Source organism: Cibotium barometz, chromosome 46 (assembly GCF_041138505.1).
Source record: "Cibotium barometz isolate CiBa-2024 chromosome 46, ASM4113850v1, whole genome shotgun sequence".
NCBI lineage: Eukaryota > Viridiplantae > Streptophyta > Polypodiopsida > Cyatheales > Cibotiaceae > Cibotium > Cibotium barometz.
In genome coordinates this window covers 10,887,892-10,910,913 of record NC_141091.1, presented here as the reverse complement: position 1 = coordinate 10,910,913, position 23,022 = coordinate 10,887,892, and the positions used below count along the sequence as shown (strand labels likewise).

The 23,022-nt window shown below is 41.5% G+C and overlaps 1 protein-coding gene across 1 annotated transcript; it reads right to left on the bottom strand.

Annotated features, from left to right (window-relative positions):
- Positions 1-18,641: 18,641 nt before the first annotated feature.
- Positions 18,642-22,745, bottom strand: LOC147611872 (uncharacterized). The gene is made up of 3 exons (XM_086783749.1): positions 20,510-22,745; positions 19,905-20,376; positions 18,642-19,714 (listed from the first exon to the last, which is right to left on the bottom strand). The coding sequence occupies exons 1-3, from the start codon at positions 21,824-21,826 to the stop codon at positions 19,209-19,211; spliced, it is 2,295 nt and encodes a 764-aa protein (XP_086639875.1). The 5' UTR covers positions 21,827-22,745; the 3' UTR covers positions 18,642-19,208.
- Positions 22,746-23,022: the final 277 nt, after the last annotated feature.

Genomic DNA, 23,022 nt, shown 5'->3' with positions numbered 1-23,022 from the left:
AACAATTCATATGGATATCTAGAGCAACCCCTAACCATTGACTATGCCTTCTTGTTTGAAGCTATGTCACCTCTCTAACGTTTCCATGTCGCACATGTCACCTCTCTAATGTTTCCATTGCAAGGGCCTACATTGTGTTGCTGAGTATCTTCATAGAGCCGTCGCACTAGCTATCCCAAATCCCTCCGCAAATCTAGTGCCAAATCCCAATGTTATTCCGTACAAAGGGATATGTTACAAGTGTGGATTCGAAAATACTTTCAGCGATTGACCTACAAAGTGATAATAACCCTAGTGGTGGGCAACAAGTGGTGGGAGCATCAGCCATAAACAAATGAGTTCTCAAGATCAAAAGGAATAATTACATTTAAAAATATTTTAAAAATTCAACATTATCTTCCTAGAATAAGTTTCACTCTCTAGTTTTTCACTGGACAAAATGTAATTTTTTTTACATTTAGGCTTGGGGAGGGATCTTAAAAAGGTTAGTAAGAATTAGCTTCACCCTGGAGTTTCGAATGGTCCCATGGATATTCTGCATGTGTAGGAGTATAAGCCAATGCACTAAATTTGGAAAGCTTTTATCTGGGCACACTTTTTGGTTTGTGAACTGAAGGTGGAGTATGTACTTTAGTGACATATACAATTATTCCTTATATGATTGATCATAGCATAGTGGATTATGCTTATGCAGGATGGAGTATGTACTTTAGTGGAAACTATAATTATTCCTTTTTTAATGATTGATCATGGAGTTATTATCCCTTCCAAAGCATAGTGGATTATGCTTATGTAGGGTGGGTAGAAAATTTGTGCGGTGAATGTATTGTTGAGATATCAAGCTCATCTAGTGAGGCAGTGGACACTGATGACCCGCCTGGGGGATAGGCCCCACACTTACACCACTGGCATGGTTGGTGAGATCATGGGTGATATGCGGCCAGTGGGATGACAGGCTGTGTGACAGCCATTCTAGAGACTGGCATAGTTATAGCGCCAGCTCATTTAGTTGGGTTCACACTATAGAGAACCCTAGTATGTATTTGGTTGAGTACCTTTTCATATAGAGTGTACTCTTATCTTTGTATATGGTGTGTTGAGTGTTGTGTGAAGAAGAAGAAGATTTTCAGCCTCTCACCTTGTGTATTCTCTTTTAGGGTTCTGTGAGTGTGTGTGTGCTTGCAAGAGCTCAAGCTCTCTTCTCCCCTGCATCTTTTCATGGTACAATTATTCCTTATATGATTGATCATAGCATAGTGGATTATGCTTATGCAGGATGGAGTATGTATTTTAGTGGAAACTATAATTATTCCTTTTTTAATGATTGATCATGGAGTTATTATCCCTTCCAAAGCACAGTGGATTATGCTTATGTAGGGTGGGTAGAAAATTTGTGCGGTGAATGTATTGTTGAGATATCAAGCTCATCTAGTGAGGCAGTGGACACTGATGACCCGCCTGGGGGATAGGCCCCACCCTTACACCACTGGCATGGTTGGTGAGATCATGGGTGATATGCGGCCAGTGGGATGACAGGCTGTGTGAGCCATTCTAGAGAGACTGACATAGTTATAGCGCCAGCTCATTTAGTTGGGTTCACACTATAGAGAACCCAGTATGTATTTGGTTGAGTACCTTTTCATATAGAGTGTACTCTTATCTTTGTATATGGTGTGTTGAGTGTTGTGTGAAGAAGAAGAAGATTTTCAGCCTCTCACCTTGTGTGTTCTCTTTTAGGATTCTGTGAGTGTGTGTGTGCTTGCAAGAGCTCAAGCTCTCTTCTCCCCTGCATCTTTTCATGGTATCAGAGCTTGGTTCATGCTAAGGGCTGAGTTGCAAGCAAGAGAAGCACAGGAAGTGGCACGAGGGTAAGAGCTTCAACTACTCTTCCCTATTTGTGTTGGCGACTACACCCTTGTCGGGAGCTCTATGGGAGGCACTAGCAAACGATATCTGATTGAGGAGCTTTCTTCGCAGGAGTAAAGCTATAGGGCAACTATATTGTCCTATTGGACGGACAGTATTTTTTAGACCGAAAAGTGTTTAGGGCACGTTTAGGGCCTCCGTTTTTCAGAAAGCAGGCGATTTTGAGCACTGCGGATACGTCATCGATTCTATGCAGAACTCTATTTTAAGAACTGCAGGAAGACAGATTGGTTGTGCAGACATTGTGTGTGCTACAAGGAGGTCAACAGTTGCCATTGGGTGTATGTATGCACATTGAGGTCACTGGTTGTGACATTTGAGTGTAGTACAGTACCGCCTGCAGAAAATACAGCAGTTTGTGAAGGACAAACCAGAGTACTGTTTCTGGTAAATTTGTGTGTCTGGCAAGATGTCAAATGATGGCATAAACCAGATTGCTGCTTGACAAGAACAACTTCCATGCTTGGAGGTTCAGGTTGACAAATTTCCTGATGGGAAAGGGTTACTGGGACTACACAGAATGTGAGCATGAAGAGGCACCGGAGATACCGGACTGCTGCTACAGATGTGAAAGAGTTCAAGGATTGGAACCAAGGAGCCAAAAAAGTTATGTATTGGCTATCTATCAGTATACAGGACACCATGATTGGGCACATACAAGATGCCAAGTCCCCCAAGGAGGCGTGGGAGACCTTGGTAAAACTCTATGAAACGAATACCAAGGCACGAAAGATACAGTTGAAGAATGAACTTCATACTGTGGAGAAAAAGAGTATGTCTGTGAATGACTATGCATTGAAGATCAAGGGTATCGTGGAATCCCTTGCATCTATTGGCGTTTCAGTAGATGATGATGATAAGGTGGAAGTCTGTCTACGTGGTCTCGGGCCACAATACAAGGCATTCAAGACGTCTATTCAGACTCGGGAAAACATTCCCAATTTCACAGATTTGGTGTCTATGTTGATTATAGAAGAGAAGAGCTTGGGTGAAGACCAATAGTCTTCACAAAACAAAAACAGTTCAGAGAGCAACATGCCTTCTACACAAGTTCAGGAAGAGGACGAGGTAGAGGAGGCCGTGGATGCGGCCAAGGAGGTGGCCAAACAGGTAATCAAAATTATGGCCAGCAGCAGCAACAACAACAGTCCTAGAATTCACAACAACAACACGCAGGTGGAAGAGGCCAATTCAGAGGCAGGGGGAGTCAAAGAGGTCGTGGAAATTGGCAAAGGCAGTATAATGATACACGTGGATGCTTTTATTGTGGTAAGCTTGGACATGTGCAGGCAGATTGTTATAAGAAGCAGGCTGACATGCAAAATGGAAAATTGCAGCAAAACAACTATGCATCCTCGAGCAGAAACAATGAGGATAATGAAAGGTTGTTTGTTATGCAGCATGTCGTTAATGCCATGTCTGAAAATGTTAAAGCAGCTTATAAAGATGATGTATGGTACGTTGATTTAGGTGCTTTGAACCACATGACAAGTCATGGGGAGTGGTTCAAGGAGATGAAAAACCTTGAAAGACCAGGTTTTATGGAAACAGGGGAACAGTGCTCATCCAATTGCCCATGTTGGAGATGTGCCATTGTCTATGCAGGATGGCAAAGTGAAGTACCTTGCAGATGTACTTCATGTTCCGAACATAACAAAGAATCTGGTTTCAGTTGGCCAGATGATTGAGCAGGGTTTGCAGGTTCCCTGATGGTTGTTATGTTGAAGACTTTAAAGACAAGTGCAGGTTGGTTGCAAAAGGCAACAAAGTGGGCAGAATGTTTACATTGAATGTAAACATGCATCATGAAGTGAGTGCTGCGATGTTTGCAAATGGTTCAGGAATTGTTGCAGACACAGACATTTGGCATAAAAGAAATGGACATGTGAATGTGCAGAGAATGAAGTCTATGTAGACTAAAGGAATTGTGACAGGGTTGCCAAAGTTGTGAGATCCCACTGTCCCCTCCGCACACCGGCGGATTCCCGGTACCTGGCAGCGGAAGCAGCTCCCTCATGCGCGGGGCAGGGCTTCCCACTCGGGGCCTTGCCCTCGAATGTCTAGGCACGAGACTAAGCTAGTGTGGTCATTCCGAAAATCGAAACCGGGAAAATTTCCCATGCTTGGAAAACGGGGACGATTCCACCATTTTTTATTTTCTTAACGAATTTTTCTAACGAAGTCAAGATAATGAACTAACCTTCATCTGAATAAACCAGATAGAAGGGAAACTATTACAGACTTAACTTGAAGGGATCAACACTTTTTTCCTAATTGAATCAGGCACAACCGTTGATCTATTCATTAGAGAAGTCTTCAGGCTTTTATTTAACTACTCGAGTTCTAAACGTATTAATCAACTTTATTATTAAAACTCTACTGATTCCAGCCTATGGGCCATGGGTTAGCCACCGCCCAACCATTGAAACTGGTAGAACCAGACAAGTACTCACCACCCATAATTGAATGCCTTTCTTAACTTTTGCTTTAGAATACAGATACGCACACACTCCTCTTTAAACTTTAACTTATAAAACAATCCATTAACAAACAATTATTGGTTACAGATGTCATAACTCAAAATTTCCATTCAATCCTTGTTTCTCACAAAAAAACAGTATCACTCTGGACTCTCCGTTGAGACCAGCTAGTCAGCAACGAGATCCAGTAAACAGATTACAATAAACATTGGTCCATCATATAATATATATATTCCATGACATACGCATGGGTGTCCTAAGCACCGCGAGCCCGTGCATCGCCTGGTCAGAACCCTCCAGGATCCTCCTTAGGTGTCCTGGCACTTCACTGAGGGACCGCTTCGTCGGCCCTCGCCCATCGTACCGGAAGCACATCATTTTTCACCATACCAAGGCTGGTCAAGACCTGGGCAGGTTTTTGCCGCGTGAGCCGTCCTTTGAACACTCCCCGCTAGCTATTGCAACCGAACTTCCCTTAGAAAAACACATATACCAAATGCTCCCTCCAGCATTCCGGCGTAAGACAGTCCTTTAAGAAAACAGGGTTTCTATGCAAGTTTTCATTTTTGATTTTCTTTTAAATATAATGAGTATATCTTAAATCCGTATCCCAATACTTCTAGATCGCAGGTCTGAATTCCAACAGAATTTCATGAATTCTGTAACCTTGATCCTCAGATCCGAATCAAAGGGTCTTAACTTGATTTCAGATTCGGTGGGTGATTTGAGTGAATTTTCTCGAACTGGTCACATCGTCTTTTCTTGAAACTGACGAAGGAGTTATGTCTTGGTCATAGTCTGATTCAGGGTTTGAGTCTGGAAAGGTTCTCCTTGAACTATCTTTCTCGAAGGGTAATATTTCAATTACTACTTTACTGAATTTCATTCATTGAGTATTTGCTTAACTGAATTCAAAACTAATCACGAATTCCTATGAGGAATAAATTAATCATTTATCTAAAATTCCGACTTCGATAGTTTTTCTGAGTTTTCTCATCATTACCATCCTAGAGAATATGAAACGATAGAATTTTGTCTCACACAGAGTATTTACTTATTCATTTACCAATATTCATGGGATTTAAACATAGGATTAAAGAGAACTCTTATTTTGATATAAAAATTCTATATGCATCTATTTATGCATAAAATCAATTTTGATGAAAGTAACACTTTTATAATTAAAAAAATTCTTTTATGCATCTATTTATGTATAAAAATCAAATTTGATGAAAGTAACACTTTTATAATAAAAATAATAATCTTTTATGCATCTATTTATGCTTAAAAATCAATTTTGATGAAAGTAACACTTTCATAATAAAAACATTATTTTGTGCATCTATTTATGCATAAAAATCAATTTTGATGAAAGTAACACTTTTATAATAAAAAAAATTCTTTTATGCATCTATTTATGCATAAAAATCAATTTTGATGAAAGTAACACTTTTAAAATAAAAAAATTCTTTTATGCATCTATTTATTCATAAATCAATTTTGATGAAAGTAACAAAAAATTCTTTTATGCATCTATTTATGCATAAAAATCAATTTTGATGAAAGTAACACTTTTATAATAAAAAAAATTCTTTTATGCATCTATTTATGCATAAAAATCAATTTTGATGAAAGTAACACTTTTATAATTAAAAAAATTCTTTTATGCATCTATTTATGCATGAAAATCAATTTTGATTAAAGTAACACTTTTAGAATAAAAAAAAATTCTCTAATATGCATCTTTCTATGTATAGAAATTAATTCTAATGGAAATAACACTTTTATAATAAAAATATTTCTAATATGCATTTTTCTATGCATAGAATGAAAATAACACTTTTAGAATACACAAACGGTGGGGATTACTCTTTTTGAATAATAAAAGATAAAACTTATTTCACAAAACTTAAGAAAATTTTACCATAACCTCCTTTGTATGGTTGACCATTTTTTTAATTTTTTTTCATTCTCAAGTTACTTAGAAATTATCCCAAATGGTTTAAAGCAGTCTAAACTAATCAATTTCCACTTTTTAAAAAGAGAAACAATATGAAAAGTTTAATTCTAAGAATTTGATTATATATCTAGGATAAAGAAATGCTGAATTTAAGAATGAAGAGAGGGGGAAAGCCTTTCCAACAAGGCATAACATCATTTTTCATTTTAAAGAAAACAAAAATTAGAAAACCATTAAATGGAATAAAGAAAAAGTAGGATTTCTAGCTTACATGAATTTTGTGAGCTTTCCTTTGGCTTGATGGTTTGAGGGATCTACTCTTGTTTGCAACAAGAGTGGCCACCAAATCTTTTGAAGAGGAAATGGTCAAAAACTAATGAATTATCAATTAATTCACTGTTTTTGGCTCTGGGGAGGAGTAGAGTAACAGTGCATAAAACACTATTAAGCTTCTACAAAGGGGGAGGCTTCTATTTATAGGAAAAAGTGAGCCTCTAACCAAGCAATCTGATTCTAGAATTTCCTAGATCAGTTTGATTAATATTTGACCATTTTTGGGTCAGTTTCGCTTACTTTTTGGAACTAGACTTGAATTAGGAGAGACGAGAGATGGAATATCTCATTATTTGAGAATTTAAAACTCCACCACACATGTGAAATAGGTGGCTCCTTCATGAGGGGGAATCCCCTCTGAGGTGTCAAAAATTCATTTTTTTAGCATTTCCCTTGGTCCTTAGTCCACTCTTCATCTTATGTGAGTATTTACTCATTTTTGGGGGGATTTTCTTTATTTCTTCAATTTATCTCCTCCCTACATTTGGATTAATCTGATTGGCCCCTCAGAACCTTAATCTAAAATTTTTAGAAAATTTGGACCCTTAGGATAAGGCCTTTTGAACATATTATAATTTATTTCTAATGCACCTTCTGAAATTCTTTTTGAACTTCTATTTTGGGGAAATTTATTTTAATAAGATGAGATATTTTTCCATCCAAAAATATTTAAAAACTGAATCACCTCTCTCTAGAAGATTTTCTCTCTCTAAGCCAAAACAGGTAGAAACAAGATCTTTTATATTTCTGAAGAGGGATTTGATTTACAGGGGAAGATACTGGACTTCCTGAGAGGCTAGGGAGGAATCTTACAAAAGTTTAAAGTTGAAGGTATGCAGAAAATATGTGAAGCATGCCAATTTGGAAAGCAAACAAAGCATGTATTTCCATGTGACAGAAATGTGAGCAGAAATGCACTAGATGTTGTGCATTCAGATGTATGGGGTCCTACGAAGACCATGTCTATGGGAGGCTGCATGTATTATGTGACATTTATTGATGACCACATAAGGAAAGTGTGGGTATACTTCATGAAGGAGAAGGGTGAGGTGTTCACTCATTTTCAGAATTTCACAGTTATGGTTGAAAAGCAAATAGGGAAACATGTAAAGTGCCTAAGGTCAGATGGAGGGGGAGAGTACTTCTCCAATAATGAGTTCTCTGAATTTTTGAAGAAGAATGGTATTCAGAGACAGTTTACATGCAGATACACTCCGTAGCAAAATGGAGTTGCTAAGCAGAAAAACAGGCACATTGCTGAGATTGCGCGAGTGATGGGAGAGAAGAATATGCCCCATAGCAATTGGGCGGAGGCTGTTTTTACAGCAGTTTACATCATGAACAGGACTCCAACTGCAGCCATACATGATGTAACTCCAGAGGAGAGGTTTACTGGCAGAAAACTTGATTTGTCTCATCTAAAAGTCTTTGGATGCATTGCATATGTACATGTGCCAGATGAGCTGAGAACTAAGCTGGATCCAAAAGCTGAAAAATGTGTGTTTATTGGATATTCCCTTGAGCAAAAGGGATACAAGTGTTATAACCTTGCTACACGTGAGTTGAGGGTGAGCAAGGATGTTGTTTTTTATGAGATGATCAGCTGGTATGCTGCTGAAAAGGAAGCTGTTGGGGCTGATGTGAGTGGAAATGTGGTTGCACAGAATGCAAGTTAGCAATCACAGTCTTTGAGTGGACCAGGAGAGTCCTCATCTAGTGGTTTTGTTTTTTATAAACCATGGAGTGGCAGGCTGCATCATAATACTAGTCTTGCAAATGTGATTAGTACATCACATAAAGGCAAAGAGAAAGTGGTTGAGCCCCTTAGTATGCCTGACATTTCTGCAGGGCATTCTCATGTTGATGGAGAGTCTAGTGGCTCAGAGATGAGCCTTGATGAGGATCTTGGGATCCAAGCGATGAGAACACAGAAGGCTATGGAAGCCATGAATGAAAAGCTGCGATGCGAGAGTGAAGAATCTTGTGCAAAGGTTTACCTATGATGGTTATGTGGCACATCACTATGCATACATGGCATTCTCATGTTGATGGAGAGTCTAGTGGCTCAGAGATGAGCCTTGATGAGGATCTTGGGATCCAAGCGATGAGAACACAGAAGGCTATGGAAGCCATGAATGAAAAGCTGCGATGCGAGAGTGAAGAATTTTGTGCAAAGGTTTACCTATGACACATCACTATGCATACATGGCAAAAATTGTACAGGTTGTAGAGCCCACATCACTATGCATACATGGCAAAAATTGTACAGGTTGTAGAGCCCACATGCATTGATGAGGCTGTTGGAAATGCGTGTTGGGAGAAAGCTATGGATGAGGAGATGGATGCACTATATGGAAATGAGACTTGGGATTTAGTGCAATTGCCTGAAGTCAAGAAAGCCATTGGATGCAAGTGGGTGTACAAAGTAAAAGATAACAGTGATGGAAGCATAAGCAGGTACAAGGCTAGATTGGTAGCCAAAGGATATGCGCAGACATATGGCATTGATTATGAGAAAACTTTCAGCCCAGTTGCCAAGATGGCAACAATGAGAGTTGTGATAGCAGTGGTTGCATCAGATGGATGTAAAGAATGCATTCTTGCATGGGGATTTGCAGGAAGAGGTGTATATGTTGCAGCCACCTGGTTATGAGGATGTGAGTCACCTCGAGCATGTTCGCAGGTTGAAGAAAGCCTTGTATGGCTTAAAACAAGCACCAAGAGCATGGTCTGACAAGATTTCTGAATATCTTGTCACTATTAGCTTTCATGTAGCCAATGCAGATTTCTCGCTGTATGTGAGACACATTGATAGAGGGATTGCGCTTGTTGTCATCTATGTAGATGACCTGATCATTACGGGGGACCATGATGCAGAGATCTTTGATGTAAAGATCTTGCTTAGACGAAAGTTTGAGATGAAGGATTTGGGGGAGCTCAGATATTTCTTGGGCATTGAGGTGATTAGGTCACCACATGGTATTGGAGTACTGTAGAGACAGTATGGCTTGGACATGTTGTCCAAGTATGGTATGACAGACTGTAAGCCTATCTCAGTGCCATTGGATCAGAATGGCAAGTTGAGTGTAGATTCAGGAGAGATTTTGGAGGATCCTACTATGTATAGGCGCATAGTAGGAAGCTTGATCTACATGACGATCACCAGGCTAGATTTGAGCTATGCTGTTGGGTTGGTGAGTCAGTTTATGCAGGTTCCTCGGAAGCCGCATTTGGATGCATTGAGACGCATACTGAGGTATGTGAGGTCTACTTTGCATTGTGGACTATTTTATGAAACTGGGACAGAGATATGTGTACATGGGTACACAGATGCTGATTGGGTTGGTAGTATCTCAGATAGAAGATCTACTAGTGGCTTCATGTTTTCTTTGGGGAGTGCTGCTGTGACTTGGAGCAGCAAGAAGCAGCCTACGGTTGCTCTATCCCAGTACAGAGGCCGAGTACAGAGGTGCTGCTATAGAGCATGTGAGGTAGCTTGGTTGAGAAAGCTACTTGTAGATTTGGGTCTATCAGTGGGTGGATAGACAAGTTGTCATTTTTTGTGACAACATTAGCAGTATACAGTTGGACAGGAACCCAATTTTTCATGCTCGCACGAAGCATATAGAGATCCACTACCATTTTGTCAGAGAGAAGGTTTTGGCAGGAGACGTTGACCTTGTTTATGTCAGCACACACAGGATCAGGTCGCTGACATCTTCATCACCAAAGCCGGGTACAAAGAAGCTCCACAGATTTAGGGCTTCGCTTGGTGTACATGAGATGGAGTTGAGCTCGAGGGGGAGTGTTGAGATATCGAGCTCATCTAGTGAGGCAGTGGACACTGATGACCCGCCTGGGGGATAGGCCCCACACTTACACCACTGGCATGGTTGGTGAGATCATGGGTGATATGCGGCCAGTGGGATGACAGGCTGTGTGACAGCCATTCTAGAGACTGGCATAGTTATAGCGCCAGCTCATTTAGTTGGGTTCACACTATAGAGAACCCTAGTATGTATTTGGTTGAGTACCTTTTCATATAGAGTGTACTCTTATCTTTGTATATGGTGTGTTGAGTGTTGTGTGAAGAAGAAGAAGATTTTTAGCCTCTCACTTTGTGTGTTCTCTTTTAGGGTTCTGTGAGTGTGTGTGCGCTTGTTGCAAGAGCTCAAGCTCTCTTCTCCCCTGCATCTTTTCATGTATATGCTCCTAACATGAGAGGAGAAAGTTTTCTTTTTTTAGAATGCCAGCATAGGCCCTCTCCCTTAGGTAGATCATTGGATCGTTAGAGTGGCTTCAACATGGTTGAAAAACCCCCATATAAGAAAGCGGGACATGAACACAATTCACCGACTTGAGAGGGCATCTAGGGAAAGATTTATCTTTTCCTTTGAAGGTAGGGATTGTTGACTTCCACATGAATCTAGATTCGCTCCTCTTTTCTTGGAGTAATCGCTCCACATTGCATTTATTATTGGATGAGGGAGTAGATGCCTTACACACTCACACAGACACACATGCACACATAGCCACACACGAGCTTAGAGAGAGAGAGACAAAGCTGCGAATGATGTACGTGTATAAGGTGAATGGTGTGAACATGTACAGGGTGTACCAGACTACCTTGGTAGAGGTAATAAGTTCAAAGCTTTGCGGACAACCTCAAACTTTTCCCTAGAAAGGGACTTAGTAAACCCATTTGCCACATTGGCCTGTGTAGGCATATAAGTCAAGGTAGTCTCTCCTGCATGGGGCCTTTCCTTGACATAATGATAATGCATCTCAATGTGCTTTGTCCACCACGCATGAAATACCAAATTCTACGCGACTACTAATGCACTTTGATTGTCAGTGAAAATGGTGGTATAGAAGACGGCTAAGATCTTCCAATAGATGGCAGTGAAAATGGTGGTATAGAAGACGACTGTCTAACACCAAGATCTACCAATAGATGGAAGAGCCATACATACTCGACAGTAGCTATGAATGCTGCCATGCACTTAGATTCACAACTTGAAGTGGCCACTATTGGTGCTGAGCCATGAGATACATGAACTGCCAAGACACGCTAGTGTCATAACATGTTGCCCAATGAATATTAGTAGAGGCCATCAAGCATAAAGAAAACACATTGCTGCTTTCATTGCTTGCTAATGTCAAGTGCCGGGTCAATGTATAAATCTACTCAACTGTGACACTGCATACTGAAATGAAGATGGGTAGTGGATATATAATAAGGCATCCAACAGTTCATTGCTAAGGGGCAGCATCAAAAGCTTCTATTAGATAGCAAGATGCCCCCCTCAATCGGTATAAACTAGATACCCAAATAGTAATGCAAACGACCAATGTCTTTAACATCAAATGCATGCGGCATGTCATGAGCAAATCATTAGGGCCAATTTTTGTTGAATCTGCTGATTGTCAGCAGCAAAAGGCTGATGCATGGTTGTAACCCAATTATATTTTTCTAAAGGAGCAAAAGGAAAAAGTGGCTCCTCATGTAATGCGGAAGCAACAAGGGCTTTATTAACCAAATGAGATGCATGTCCAGAGGCAGTGCGTGGCCAACTGCTGCTAGCAGGGGGATTACGAATTGCTGCAATCTCTTCAATTAATACATCACCACCCATGGCCTAAGAGTAATATGGGAAAGTTAGGCTACTGAATTAACTAATTGTCAATAGTAGCACTAGAAGGCTGATTCAAAGCCAAAGAGGGCTTAGCTGAGTCAGCCAATAAGCAAAAGATGTACACATTATGGAAAACAACAATGCAGAAGCTGTCAAGGTCTATTGAATGCCAATACATTATCAAAGGAACCTTAGTCAATGGTCAAGCTGACAAGGTGGAATCAGCAAATGAAAATGGGATGATAGAACAATCTGTCAAGTGGGGGCAGCAAGGCATACATCTAGCCACACCATGAGCAGATAAGGCAACCTCTCAGTATGGCAAAATAAAAGAGATGTGTAATCCCACACAGATTCATTTAAAGGAACCCTGAATTATGCATAGTGACAAGGCAACCAAGCTGAAGACAATGTAACAATTTGACTCCAGCATATAAATGAGCTGCAAAGGTGAAGCAACTCAAACAAGGAGTTGGGAAAGAAAGTAATACATGTCAGCTAGTAAACATCACTGCATACAGGTATGTCTCCAAGACATAGCACAATTGAGAGGTCAAATGCATAAGTGACCACAAACATCACAATTAGCAATACACAACATGTGTCCCCCCTCAAATGCAACTGCCATAGAGACAAATCAAGTGACAGTTGCTATAAAGCATAATCAACTAAGGATTGATCGTCACCAGGACCAATGTCAGGCATAGTAACATCATGCAATGAAGATATAGTGACTAAGGCATAATCATTGTGAGCCAATTTAGTCTCTTCTTCTGCATCAGGTGAAACAACACCAACTCACAATCCTGCGTGTGACAAGTATTCCCCCCTTGATCGGTCCACAATGTCAGGAGCTTATGGCAATAAGCTAAGCAAAGGTACAAACTGATGGAAAGTGGAAAATGCATCCAACTTGCCTTGCATAGGTGGCAACTCTTGGACCATAAACTGATATAGGTGGCAACTCTTGAACCATAAACTGACGTTGTAACCACATAAGAGAAGTGAAGTTAAGGTGACCAAAATAAGCGTGCCATAACTTAGTATCACGTATAACCATGATGTGGAAACAATAATTGCATCATCATGAGAATCACTACTCCTGTCATACATGTGAAGCCTGTAAAGTCCCTTGCGCAATGTACCAGAAAGAAGAAGCGCATCAGAACCAATTCTATCTCGTAAATGGAGCAACAATGATCAGAAAACATGATTTTGAGGCCAGCTTTTGCAAGTGCCGAGATAGAAAATAGATTCTTGCAGATGCCAGGTACACAAAGTGTTAGCAAGAGTACATGTGTCCCCAAATGACATGATGGTAGTTCCACATTGCGAATTCCTCTAATAATGGCATAGGATGTAAATTGCACCACCTGACGGAGCATCTCTCAAGATGGCAAACAACTTCTTGTAGGAAGTAATGTGCTTTGTAGCATCTGAATCAAATAACCAATCTGCATGTGAAAATGATAAACAAGAAGCAGATAAATCACTACATCTGACTGTTAAGGCGTTACTAAGGTGAGCGAGCTGAAGTATATCTGACACAAGAAGTAGCTTCAAGTGACTCAAAGTACCTCAAATGTCTGCTCAATGAATGTGCAAACTTACCAAATCAACAATCTGCAGGTCGGAAGCTACAACGAAATCAGCAAGTCGAAAGACGATGTGGCATCAACACAACAGGTCAAACGCTAATGTGGAATTAGCAGGTTAGAAGCTGGCACGATGTGGATGCAGCTGAATGGCTGATTGATCAGAATCGAACGAACGCAGAAGTCCAATACCAAAAGGAACGCTAAATGGCTGACTGGGCAAAATTAACGGACGTAGAAGTCCAATGCCGAAAGTTGAAAGCTAGTAGATACAATAGAAATTGGCAGATACTGAAATCCGATGTCAAAAGCTTCTAAAAGTTGAGTGGAGTGCTAGTGTGCGGGGTTGCCTAGAATGTACGACAGCATAAGGGAAAGCTTATTGATGTATAGAAGGTGCAAAAACCCTAGACTTGTGAGAAATGGAAAGTGCAAGAGCTTACTGATTCTCTGCTCTGACAGGAGGCGACACCAATGAGGAGGGCATCAAGGCCAACATCAGAAACAACAAGAGCCAACACCAACAACAACGAAGGAAAGGCATCAAGGCCAACAACAGGTTGTCAAGGTGAGAGTAGATGTGAACACCGGTGGGGAGTGCTGACAACTAAATGTGAACACAGGCTCTAGAACCAAGTCTCCGAAATAAGGCTCTAATACCAATGTTGGATGAGGGAGTAGCTGCACTACACACACACATACACACATGCACACACAATCACACACGAGAAATGGAAAGTGCAAGAGCTTACTGATTCTCTGCTCTGACAGGAGGCGACACCAATGAGGAGGGCATCAAGGCCAACATCAGAAACAACAAGAACCAACACCAACAACAACGAAGGAAAGGCATCAAGGCCAACAACAGGTTGTCAAGGTGAGAGTAGATGTGAACACTGGTGGGGAGTGCTGACAACTAAATGTGAACACAGGCTCTAGAACCAAGTCTCCGAAATAAGGCTCTAATACCAATGTTGGATGAGGGAGTAGCTGCACTACACACACACATACACACATGCACACACAATCACACACGAGCTCAGAGAGCGAGAGAGACGAAGCTGCGATAGCGGGAAGTACTCAATGATAATGATAACTAATGAGTGAAGTACAAATTACTAATAGCCCAGCCCTAGGGCTGATGTGGCTAACACACAAGAGTGTGTTCACATGGGGAAAAACTCCTTGCCAACATAGGGTCAAAAGTGCCGGTGTGTAGGGTTGTTCACACCATAGCTTCCAAGGCTAACATTTATGCCCACTAAATTGCTATGATATTTATGATTGGGCACTTGATATAGAGGTGGCACTATCTTCATTTCCCAGGCACTTCAAAGTCAAACCATTGTCCTATAGTTTTTTGCATCAGAGTTCTGGGGGAGCTAGAACTCTCCTCCCTAGGTACACATACCAGTGTCTCTTTACCCATCAGATGTAGAGTTATCTTGGCAGGTGATGGATGTTTGGAGAGCTTATGATGCTCTTGACTCTAGGTAAAGAGTTTCTCTTGCCTTAAAGAGTGTCAGTGATCTTTATCACAGTGTGGCCCTAGCCAGGCGGCAAGAGAACTTGGATAGAGAGAGAGCCATCAGTAGGCAAAGATTGTGTGCTTTGCAAAGAGAACTTGAGAAACACTCTGATGCCTAGTGGATCTTAGATGCATTATGCACCATTAGGGCAGAGTTGCAGGACTCTTTTGAGCACCGTGTGTAGAGTTTTGTTATCATACTTGATGCCCCATTTTTGGCAAATGAGCTTAGACATGGAATTCAAAGATTATCACATGGTAAATGTCTTGGGGATGATGGCCTCTCTCCTATGTTTTTCATGAGTTTTTGGGATGACATTGGGGATGAGGTCATTGTGGCATTACATGATATGTGGAACACAGGCCTTATGCCTCCTTTTCTTATTGAGGGTCTTATCCACCTTGTCCCTAAGGGTGGTGATAAGACTAACATTGCCTAGTGGAGGCCTATCACATTGCTTGGGATTGCATACAAAATTCTTGTCAAGGCAGTGAGCGTGAGATTGTAGCTATTCTTACGGATAGTCATTCATGACACATGAACAAATTCCTCCATCTTTTCAATTTGGGAGGCAGTAGAGTGGGCCAAGTCAAGTAATCAGCCTTTGGCAATCTTGCTACTTGATTATGAGATGCTACTTGATTTTGAGAATGCATATGATATTGGGGATTCTTAGAAAAGTGCTCTTGTACGCATGAGATTTTCTCAAGATTGGATTAGATGTATCTCTTGTCTTTATTGGGAGGCTAACAACACTGTGCTTGCTTGTGGGGTCAAGAGTTTCCATATCTCTCGCCTTGTACGATAGGGTTGAGCCTTAGCGCCCATGTTGTATCTCATTGTCGTAGAAACTTTGAGCATTTTTCTTCGCTTTCCAATGCCGGAGTATCGCATCTCCTAAAAGTCTTTTGATATGCCACATAGCATTTAAGCAAATCTAACACGATTGAAATTGCAACTTCACTTTGTCCATCTGTTTGAGGTTGATAAGCTGACAAAAATTCAGCTTCATGCTCAAATTGTCAAACAAGGCTCCCCAAAAGAAACTCATTGTCCTAGGGTCTCTACTCCCACAATTGACTTTGGCATTCCATGATGCTTAAACATAAAGATTTTGACCATATGCTCAACCTTTATGGTCTTCCTAACAAGCAAGAAGTGAGCTTGCTTGCTTGCTAAACTTGTCTATAATTGTCCATATTGCATTATCGCCATACTATGTATGAGACAAATCCATGGAATGCTTTTCCATGGTTGGTCTAGAATTGGCATAGGCTAGAGCCTTTTGTCTATCAAATTTATCCTTTCTTGGCACCCCGTGTGTGTGTTGATCGTTTGTCACCCAAGAGTGCACAAATTGCATTTGGGGATAGTAAGATTGTGGCTAGTTTAGTCTAGATATCTGTAACGTTTCACCATCTCATGTGAATATGAGGACGCAAGGTGCTCGTGCTGCTCAACCATGGCTACTTCTCATTATGAGAGCTGTCCAAACATAAGCTAGCTGATGCCTAGACAATCATATGAGAACATCTTGTGTATGCACAATCATAGAGTCTTCCACACTGACAAAAACGACCAGCACAATACTAAAGCATTGTTATCCCACATCTTTTATAAATAGGTTACACTAGATGTACATTGTTCATTGTAAATATACACCATAAATACAAGTAGAGTAAAAATACTTGTCAATGCTTGTGTATTGGAGTCTTCTATTGTTCACATGCCTTACACTAGTAGTCTTGTAAACAGTGTGTCCAAATCACAAGAGGCTTTGGAGCTGCTCAAGACAAGATTCAACAAGATGTCACATTTTTTGAAAGCAATTGGGTTTATCTGAAAATTATGAAGCAAAAGCTCAAGACCTTTGCGATGTTGACAGGATTTGCAGAAACACCATGGCTGCATGGAGGGGGGAGGATGCCCAAAGCTATCATTCCACAGCTTACCTTTTACTATTATTAAGAAGATAAATGATGTTTCCAACTTCCACTGAGTTCAACTATGCACAATGTATTCCATGTCAACTAGTTGAAGCCTTATGTCGGATCTCTTCTATTGGATGTCCCAAATGAGCTCAGCCGGAAGTCATTAATAAAGCTGAGGTTTGATCCCAGCACAGAGTCTTCCATCATTTCAAACATGGTTCTAGTGACGAGAAAAAACAGTTCATAACCAAGTTCAAGGCCACATGAAGCAGCATGGCTCAAGGAAGACTGCATTGTTGACAAATTTTTAGAAGCAATGTAATTATCCTCAACAAGTTACACAGGAAGGACGTCACCTGCCCCGGCTGCACTACAGTACCATGCAGACGGAAATACTCATGCAGTAGTGCACAGTCTAGTCACATTATGGTATTATGGATGAGAACTGATGATGTTGTGAGCCCCAGTCCACACACGTCGCCAGTTTCCATTAGGTTAGCACTATGTCCATGCATTGTACGGCAGAATAAAAACAACAAATATCCAAAGAGCCTACTAGGCCAAGAGCCAGGCACCGGACATAGGTGTGAGCAAGTATAGGACGAGAGGATATTTTGCAGGCTGAACGGTGAAGTTTCAGGCTGTTCCTGTACATCCAGGACAAGCCAAACAGTTGGGACAACTAGCCAGATAGGCAGCTATTCCAAATTTTGAATATTTTCCCCAATCTGGATCGGTGGGGCCGGCTAACTTGCATGAAGGGCCTCTGGTCCTCCTCTCTCAGATTGTGAAGCTAAAGCGAGGAGCGTCTCCTACAGAAAAGATCAACCAGCCAGGGATTAGCACCAACAAGAACACACATCCAAAGTCTTCCAAGCTCAATGGGCAGCCTGCCCCAACACAGCCAAAGTCAGGTGTCTCCTTTTCTTCTCTTACTTCTGCACGCATGTAACAGCTTAGCTGCTCCTTTTTGTAACAGGCAGTCTTGTAAGAGATTGAGAATAGGTCAAAATAATACTCCAGCATTTACAAAGATGGAATTTCTTCATCCAGAAAAGTGGAACTGCCTTACACATGGGAGTAAACTGGAAGATTGCCTTGCCGAATTCAAAGGACTCTCTCTCCCAGGAGTATGAGTCTATTAGGAGATGAGGATTGTACAACAAGTACATAGCAAACATTAAAAGAAATCATTAAGCCATCTAATGTCCAAAGAGTGGCTATCATTTGCCTGATGTGCACGCATGCAAGTGACCAAATTCACATGTTGAAAAATAGAACCTGCCAGTCCCATATACATGCACCAAGTGAGGTTGGTATTTATATGCAATCAGTTGTTGACAGTAAATGTGGCACAAAAGTGTGCAGTAAGCTATCCAATTCTCTTATCACCAACAACAAATTATATACCCAGCTGAGATTTAGAAGTTATTTACACAGCTCAGAGCAATCATAGATTTGAGAAATTGGGGGGAAAAAACAAATTAATACTGAAATACTCCTCCAAAGCCCTCTGCTTTTCTTCCTCTTTCTGTATATTGAGACATTCTTGCCGCTGTTCTACAAACACATCTTCACCTGTGCTCAATTGGAAACTATCATGTATATTGAAGCCTAGCCAATGCTCTAAATCAAATATGTTTCCTTATCTGCTGCCCTGCAGAAAAATTTAGGCAGCATAAGACCTACATGCCCAACACCTCTGGAATTGGATGAATGATTTTCTTGGAGCCACAGCCCACAACCAAAAGATATCAGCATAGCACAAAGTGTTACCATGGGTTCACTTTTTGCCCAAGTTTCCGACCCTGGTTCTTGCTAAGGCAAGACAGTCTCATTGGCCGAAGCCAAAAATTGCTGGCACAGCTTTCTCCCTAATGAAATAAACAATTCTCTCTCTTGCTTTACTGTTAATTTTGGAATTTTCTTTTCACAAACTTTGTTCACAGGCCCTTTTTTGGGGTGCAACTCCCTAACACACCCATTCTCGACTTGCGCAGTATTACAAATCAGCTTCATCTCATAAGGAGCAAGTACCCTTTCATTAGTCTTGTATCTGGCAGGGAGGGGTTGAACGACTGCTTTGTCCTGGACTACATTTTGCTCTTGCTTGTATAGTAAATCCGGATAGCTAGTGTATGCTACCCTTGCATCAATGGGTTCCATTCCGGCAGAAACTCCTCGTGCTTCATCTTTCTGTGAAAATGGACTCATGCAAGTGATCCATTTATTTTGATCTTGCATTTCTTTGACTTTAGAACATGGACGTTTGGACGGCGACACTTGTGAACTGTCATTTGCCATTTTTCTTTTACTTAATTGCACTGTAAAACAGGAGACCAAAACATACCACAAATGCTGTCAATTCATTCCCAAAGTGAGGCAAAAACTGACAACTAAGAGATGCAACATTGCAAATTCTACTTTTAAAAAATTTATAAATTAAAAAAATTTATAATTTCACAGGCAGAAAAAAGAGAATTTTGGTGATCTAGACAGTCTGTCATAACGAACCTGGTTCCTGATATGTTTGCATGGCTGTAGATCCATGTCCGCTTAAGTGATTACATTTCCCTTGTATTTTCAGCTTGCATGATCCTTCTACTGCAGTGGCAACACCTTGGGTTTTACTACCATCACAATACGCCACTAAACCACCCTGCAACACATCCTCCAGCTCCTGTTTGACTGAGATTCTCTCTAAAATGAGACTGTGGGAACCTGTACTCTGACACTTGGAAGCTTCGGGGGTGAAATCATTTGCATGGGGGCAAAAGCTGCGCTTGACTGCTGCTGTTTGGAAACCATCAAGAAGACCTGCCCTTTGCTCTTGCCATGGCAGCGATGAAGACATAGTAGTGACAGGAGCTGTGCCTTCCAAGGGTTTAATTGAGGGTTTGTACCTGCACATATGCCCTGTCTGTAGAAAGCTCATGACTTCATTCTTGGACCTGAACCGATGGCCTGTCACTGGGTCCCTATAATACTGTTTATAAAATGTCTTAAAATCAGATCAAAACTCCAAGAGTTAATGAGTATAAAAACTACTAAAATTTGAAAATGCACACTGTCAATGTTTAAGATACATTATTGATGAAGGGCCAAGCTTGTGAGGGTACCTTGTCTGTGGTACCGGCTGTGCTCCCAGCCTTGCGAGTCTTAACTTCTGTTATCCATCCAGCTGGTAACCAATCTGGGGATGCGATAATTTTGACTCTGGGTTCTTGAGCTTTCCCTGTGTCTGCAGAAGATGATTGTGGATTCTCACAGCTAGTTGGCTCTAAAGATTTGCCTCTTTGGGTTGCACTACTAAGCTTTTTATGAGAAAAACTAAGCCCATTTTTCTTCCTCAAACACGTTGACACAGTTGCACAACTTGTGTTCTGCTTTGAAAGGCCATTCAATTGTCTCAAGTTTGTTTGGGATGAATTATAGAACGCTTGCACACATGAACCCCGCTCTTCATCCTTCGTCATAATCTGAGTCTGTGCTTCCTTGACAATTTTTCCTGGATCATACGCAGAGCTTCCACTGCAAGGAGCCTTGGACTGTGAAATGGGGTGAAAATCTGCAGGGTGAGAATTCAGATCCCATAAGGGGATGGGTGCTTTGTACTGATTAAAACCATGAAAGAGAGCTTCCGTGGTGCTTGAACCAAAGTTGCCCTGCTCCGGAATGAGATGAGATGGGGTATTGAAGCTGTCTCTATATTTGGGCAGCCCTAACACGTCATAGCCAGGTTGCCCAACACTTGAACCGATCTTAACCTGCTCAGGAGCAAGTCGAGATGAGGTAAGGAAGTTGTCTCTACATCCAGGCTGCCGTAAAGCATCATAACAAGGCTGCCCAACATGTGAACTGATACTAACCTGCTCAGGGGTAGGCAGAAAGGGGGTATGGAAGATGTTTCCGTGGTTAGGCTGTCCTAAAACATCATAGGAAGGTTGCTTTTGGGTTCTGTTGAGTTTTTGCTGCTGAGGTAGGCTAGTAAGGCTTTTGCCATCGGCTCCACTCCGCTTTTCTTTCTCCTGATTTTGATGAAAGCCTCGGTCACTGAGTAGAGTTTGGTTACTAGGTATCTTGTAATCACTGTGTACTTTTTGATCAGTCTGTATTATGGTGTTGCTGCTACTGGAGCTCAGTGCAGTGGCATGAGGAGTGGTGCAGTGAAAATTGCCCATCACCATGTTCTCCTGCCCAAACATGTTGCGAAAGAGCTCAAGCCAGCCCCCCTTTTTGGGCAGCCATGAGTTCGCTAGCTCGTGAGATGATGATGCATCTTGAAAACTCAGATTAATATCATTTAAAGGTACCTCATTCAGATCAAAGGCGTGCTTGTTGAGGTCGATGGAGTGCCTTTCCATGTTGATGAAGGCAGTGTCGAGGTTGTGTTGTTGTATGGTGGGTGATGGGAAATCCAAGCCTGTCAAAGCCATGAACAACTAGGCCCCCACCCCCATACACAGCTTTCACCTGAGATCCTGAGGTCGGGGAAAACACCCAACTATTCACGACTACCTTTTCCTGATAAGAATCTCTGCGCCCATACAGCAGAGGGAATTGCTACAACCACAGTGAAGGGAGAAGCTCACAGGATAAGATCACATAAACGTGGCGACAGCAAAAGCAATAAACTGATAGCGCTCTCGTCACTATTCAAATGCCTGAAAAAAGAATCAAGAACTGCACGAGAATTAGGGCAACCACTTCTAGGATCTCTGCTCTGCTCCGACCCAAATAGCCTCCTTTGCTTCGTCAAGGTCCGGTAATGGTCTCCTTTGCTTGTTGAAGTCCAATTTTGCCATTCCCAGAGAATGCCCACATCTGATAAAAGCGCCAGGGCAGGCGATCCATTAGTTTAACTGCTCAGTGACCCCCACTTTGCCCACCCACCTGCATAGCCCGATCTTCACAGACATCTGCACGTTCAGTGGCTCAAAAACCCCACAACCGCAACCCTTGCTAAAAGGCTTGGCGTGTATATTGTAGCAAGAAAAGGCCTGATTCGGCAGCAGGATCAACAGATATTTTCATCTCTTACTTCTGTGTGCTAACCTTTCCCTTTCTTATGACACCACTACAACCTGGACCGTAGCTTCAGCACACAGGGAGCCAGTAAAGGAGATCTCTCTCTCTCTCTCTCAGACACACTCTGAGCCGAAAAGATTGCAGACCGAACTCGCAAAATATGATACACAGGTACCTGTAGCTGCTTCCAAGCCTAAGTACTGCTAAACACTCAAGAGGTACCTCCTATGGCGACTTCCAAGCCTAAGGCTCTGGGTAGGTTTCTTTTCACATTCTCTGAAAGTGACCGGAGGATGAGCAACCTAATGAGGCAAAATGATAGATCTTTTTTGAGTCATTGGCAATTACCCCTTTCCCCTAGGCACACTTGCCCGAGGACCAGATGGCCTGAATCAGCTGCCCAATGTGAATATGCTAGGACTTGCAGTGTGAAACCACGAGGGGAGGGGAGGGGGAGGGCTCTAATTTAACTTCTAGCATACCCTTTCCCTAGGCTCACTTCTCAACACACCTACCCAATCTAAGTTTGAATTTTTGTCTTGTTGAGGGTGGCCTCAATTCATGTGCTTATGCAAGCACTTGCTTTGTGAAGCCACTTTGCTCA

Coding starts and splice junctions, on each gene's coding strand:
- LOC147611872 (XM_086783749.1), bottom strand. CDS start 21,826: ATGGCTTTGACAGGCTTGGATTTCCCATCACCCACCATACAACAACAC. Junction 20,377..20,509: donor CAGCCGGTACCACAGACAAG/GTACCCTCACAA, acceptor TTTTATAAACAG/TATTATAGGGACCCAGTGAC. Junction 19,715..19,904: donor GCAAACATATCAGGAACCAG/GTTCGTTATGAC, acceptor CCTGTTTTACAG/TGCAATTAAGTAAAAGAAAA.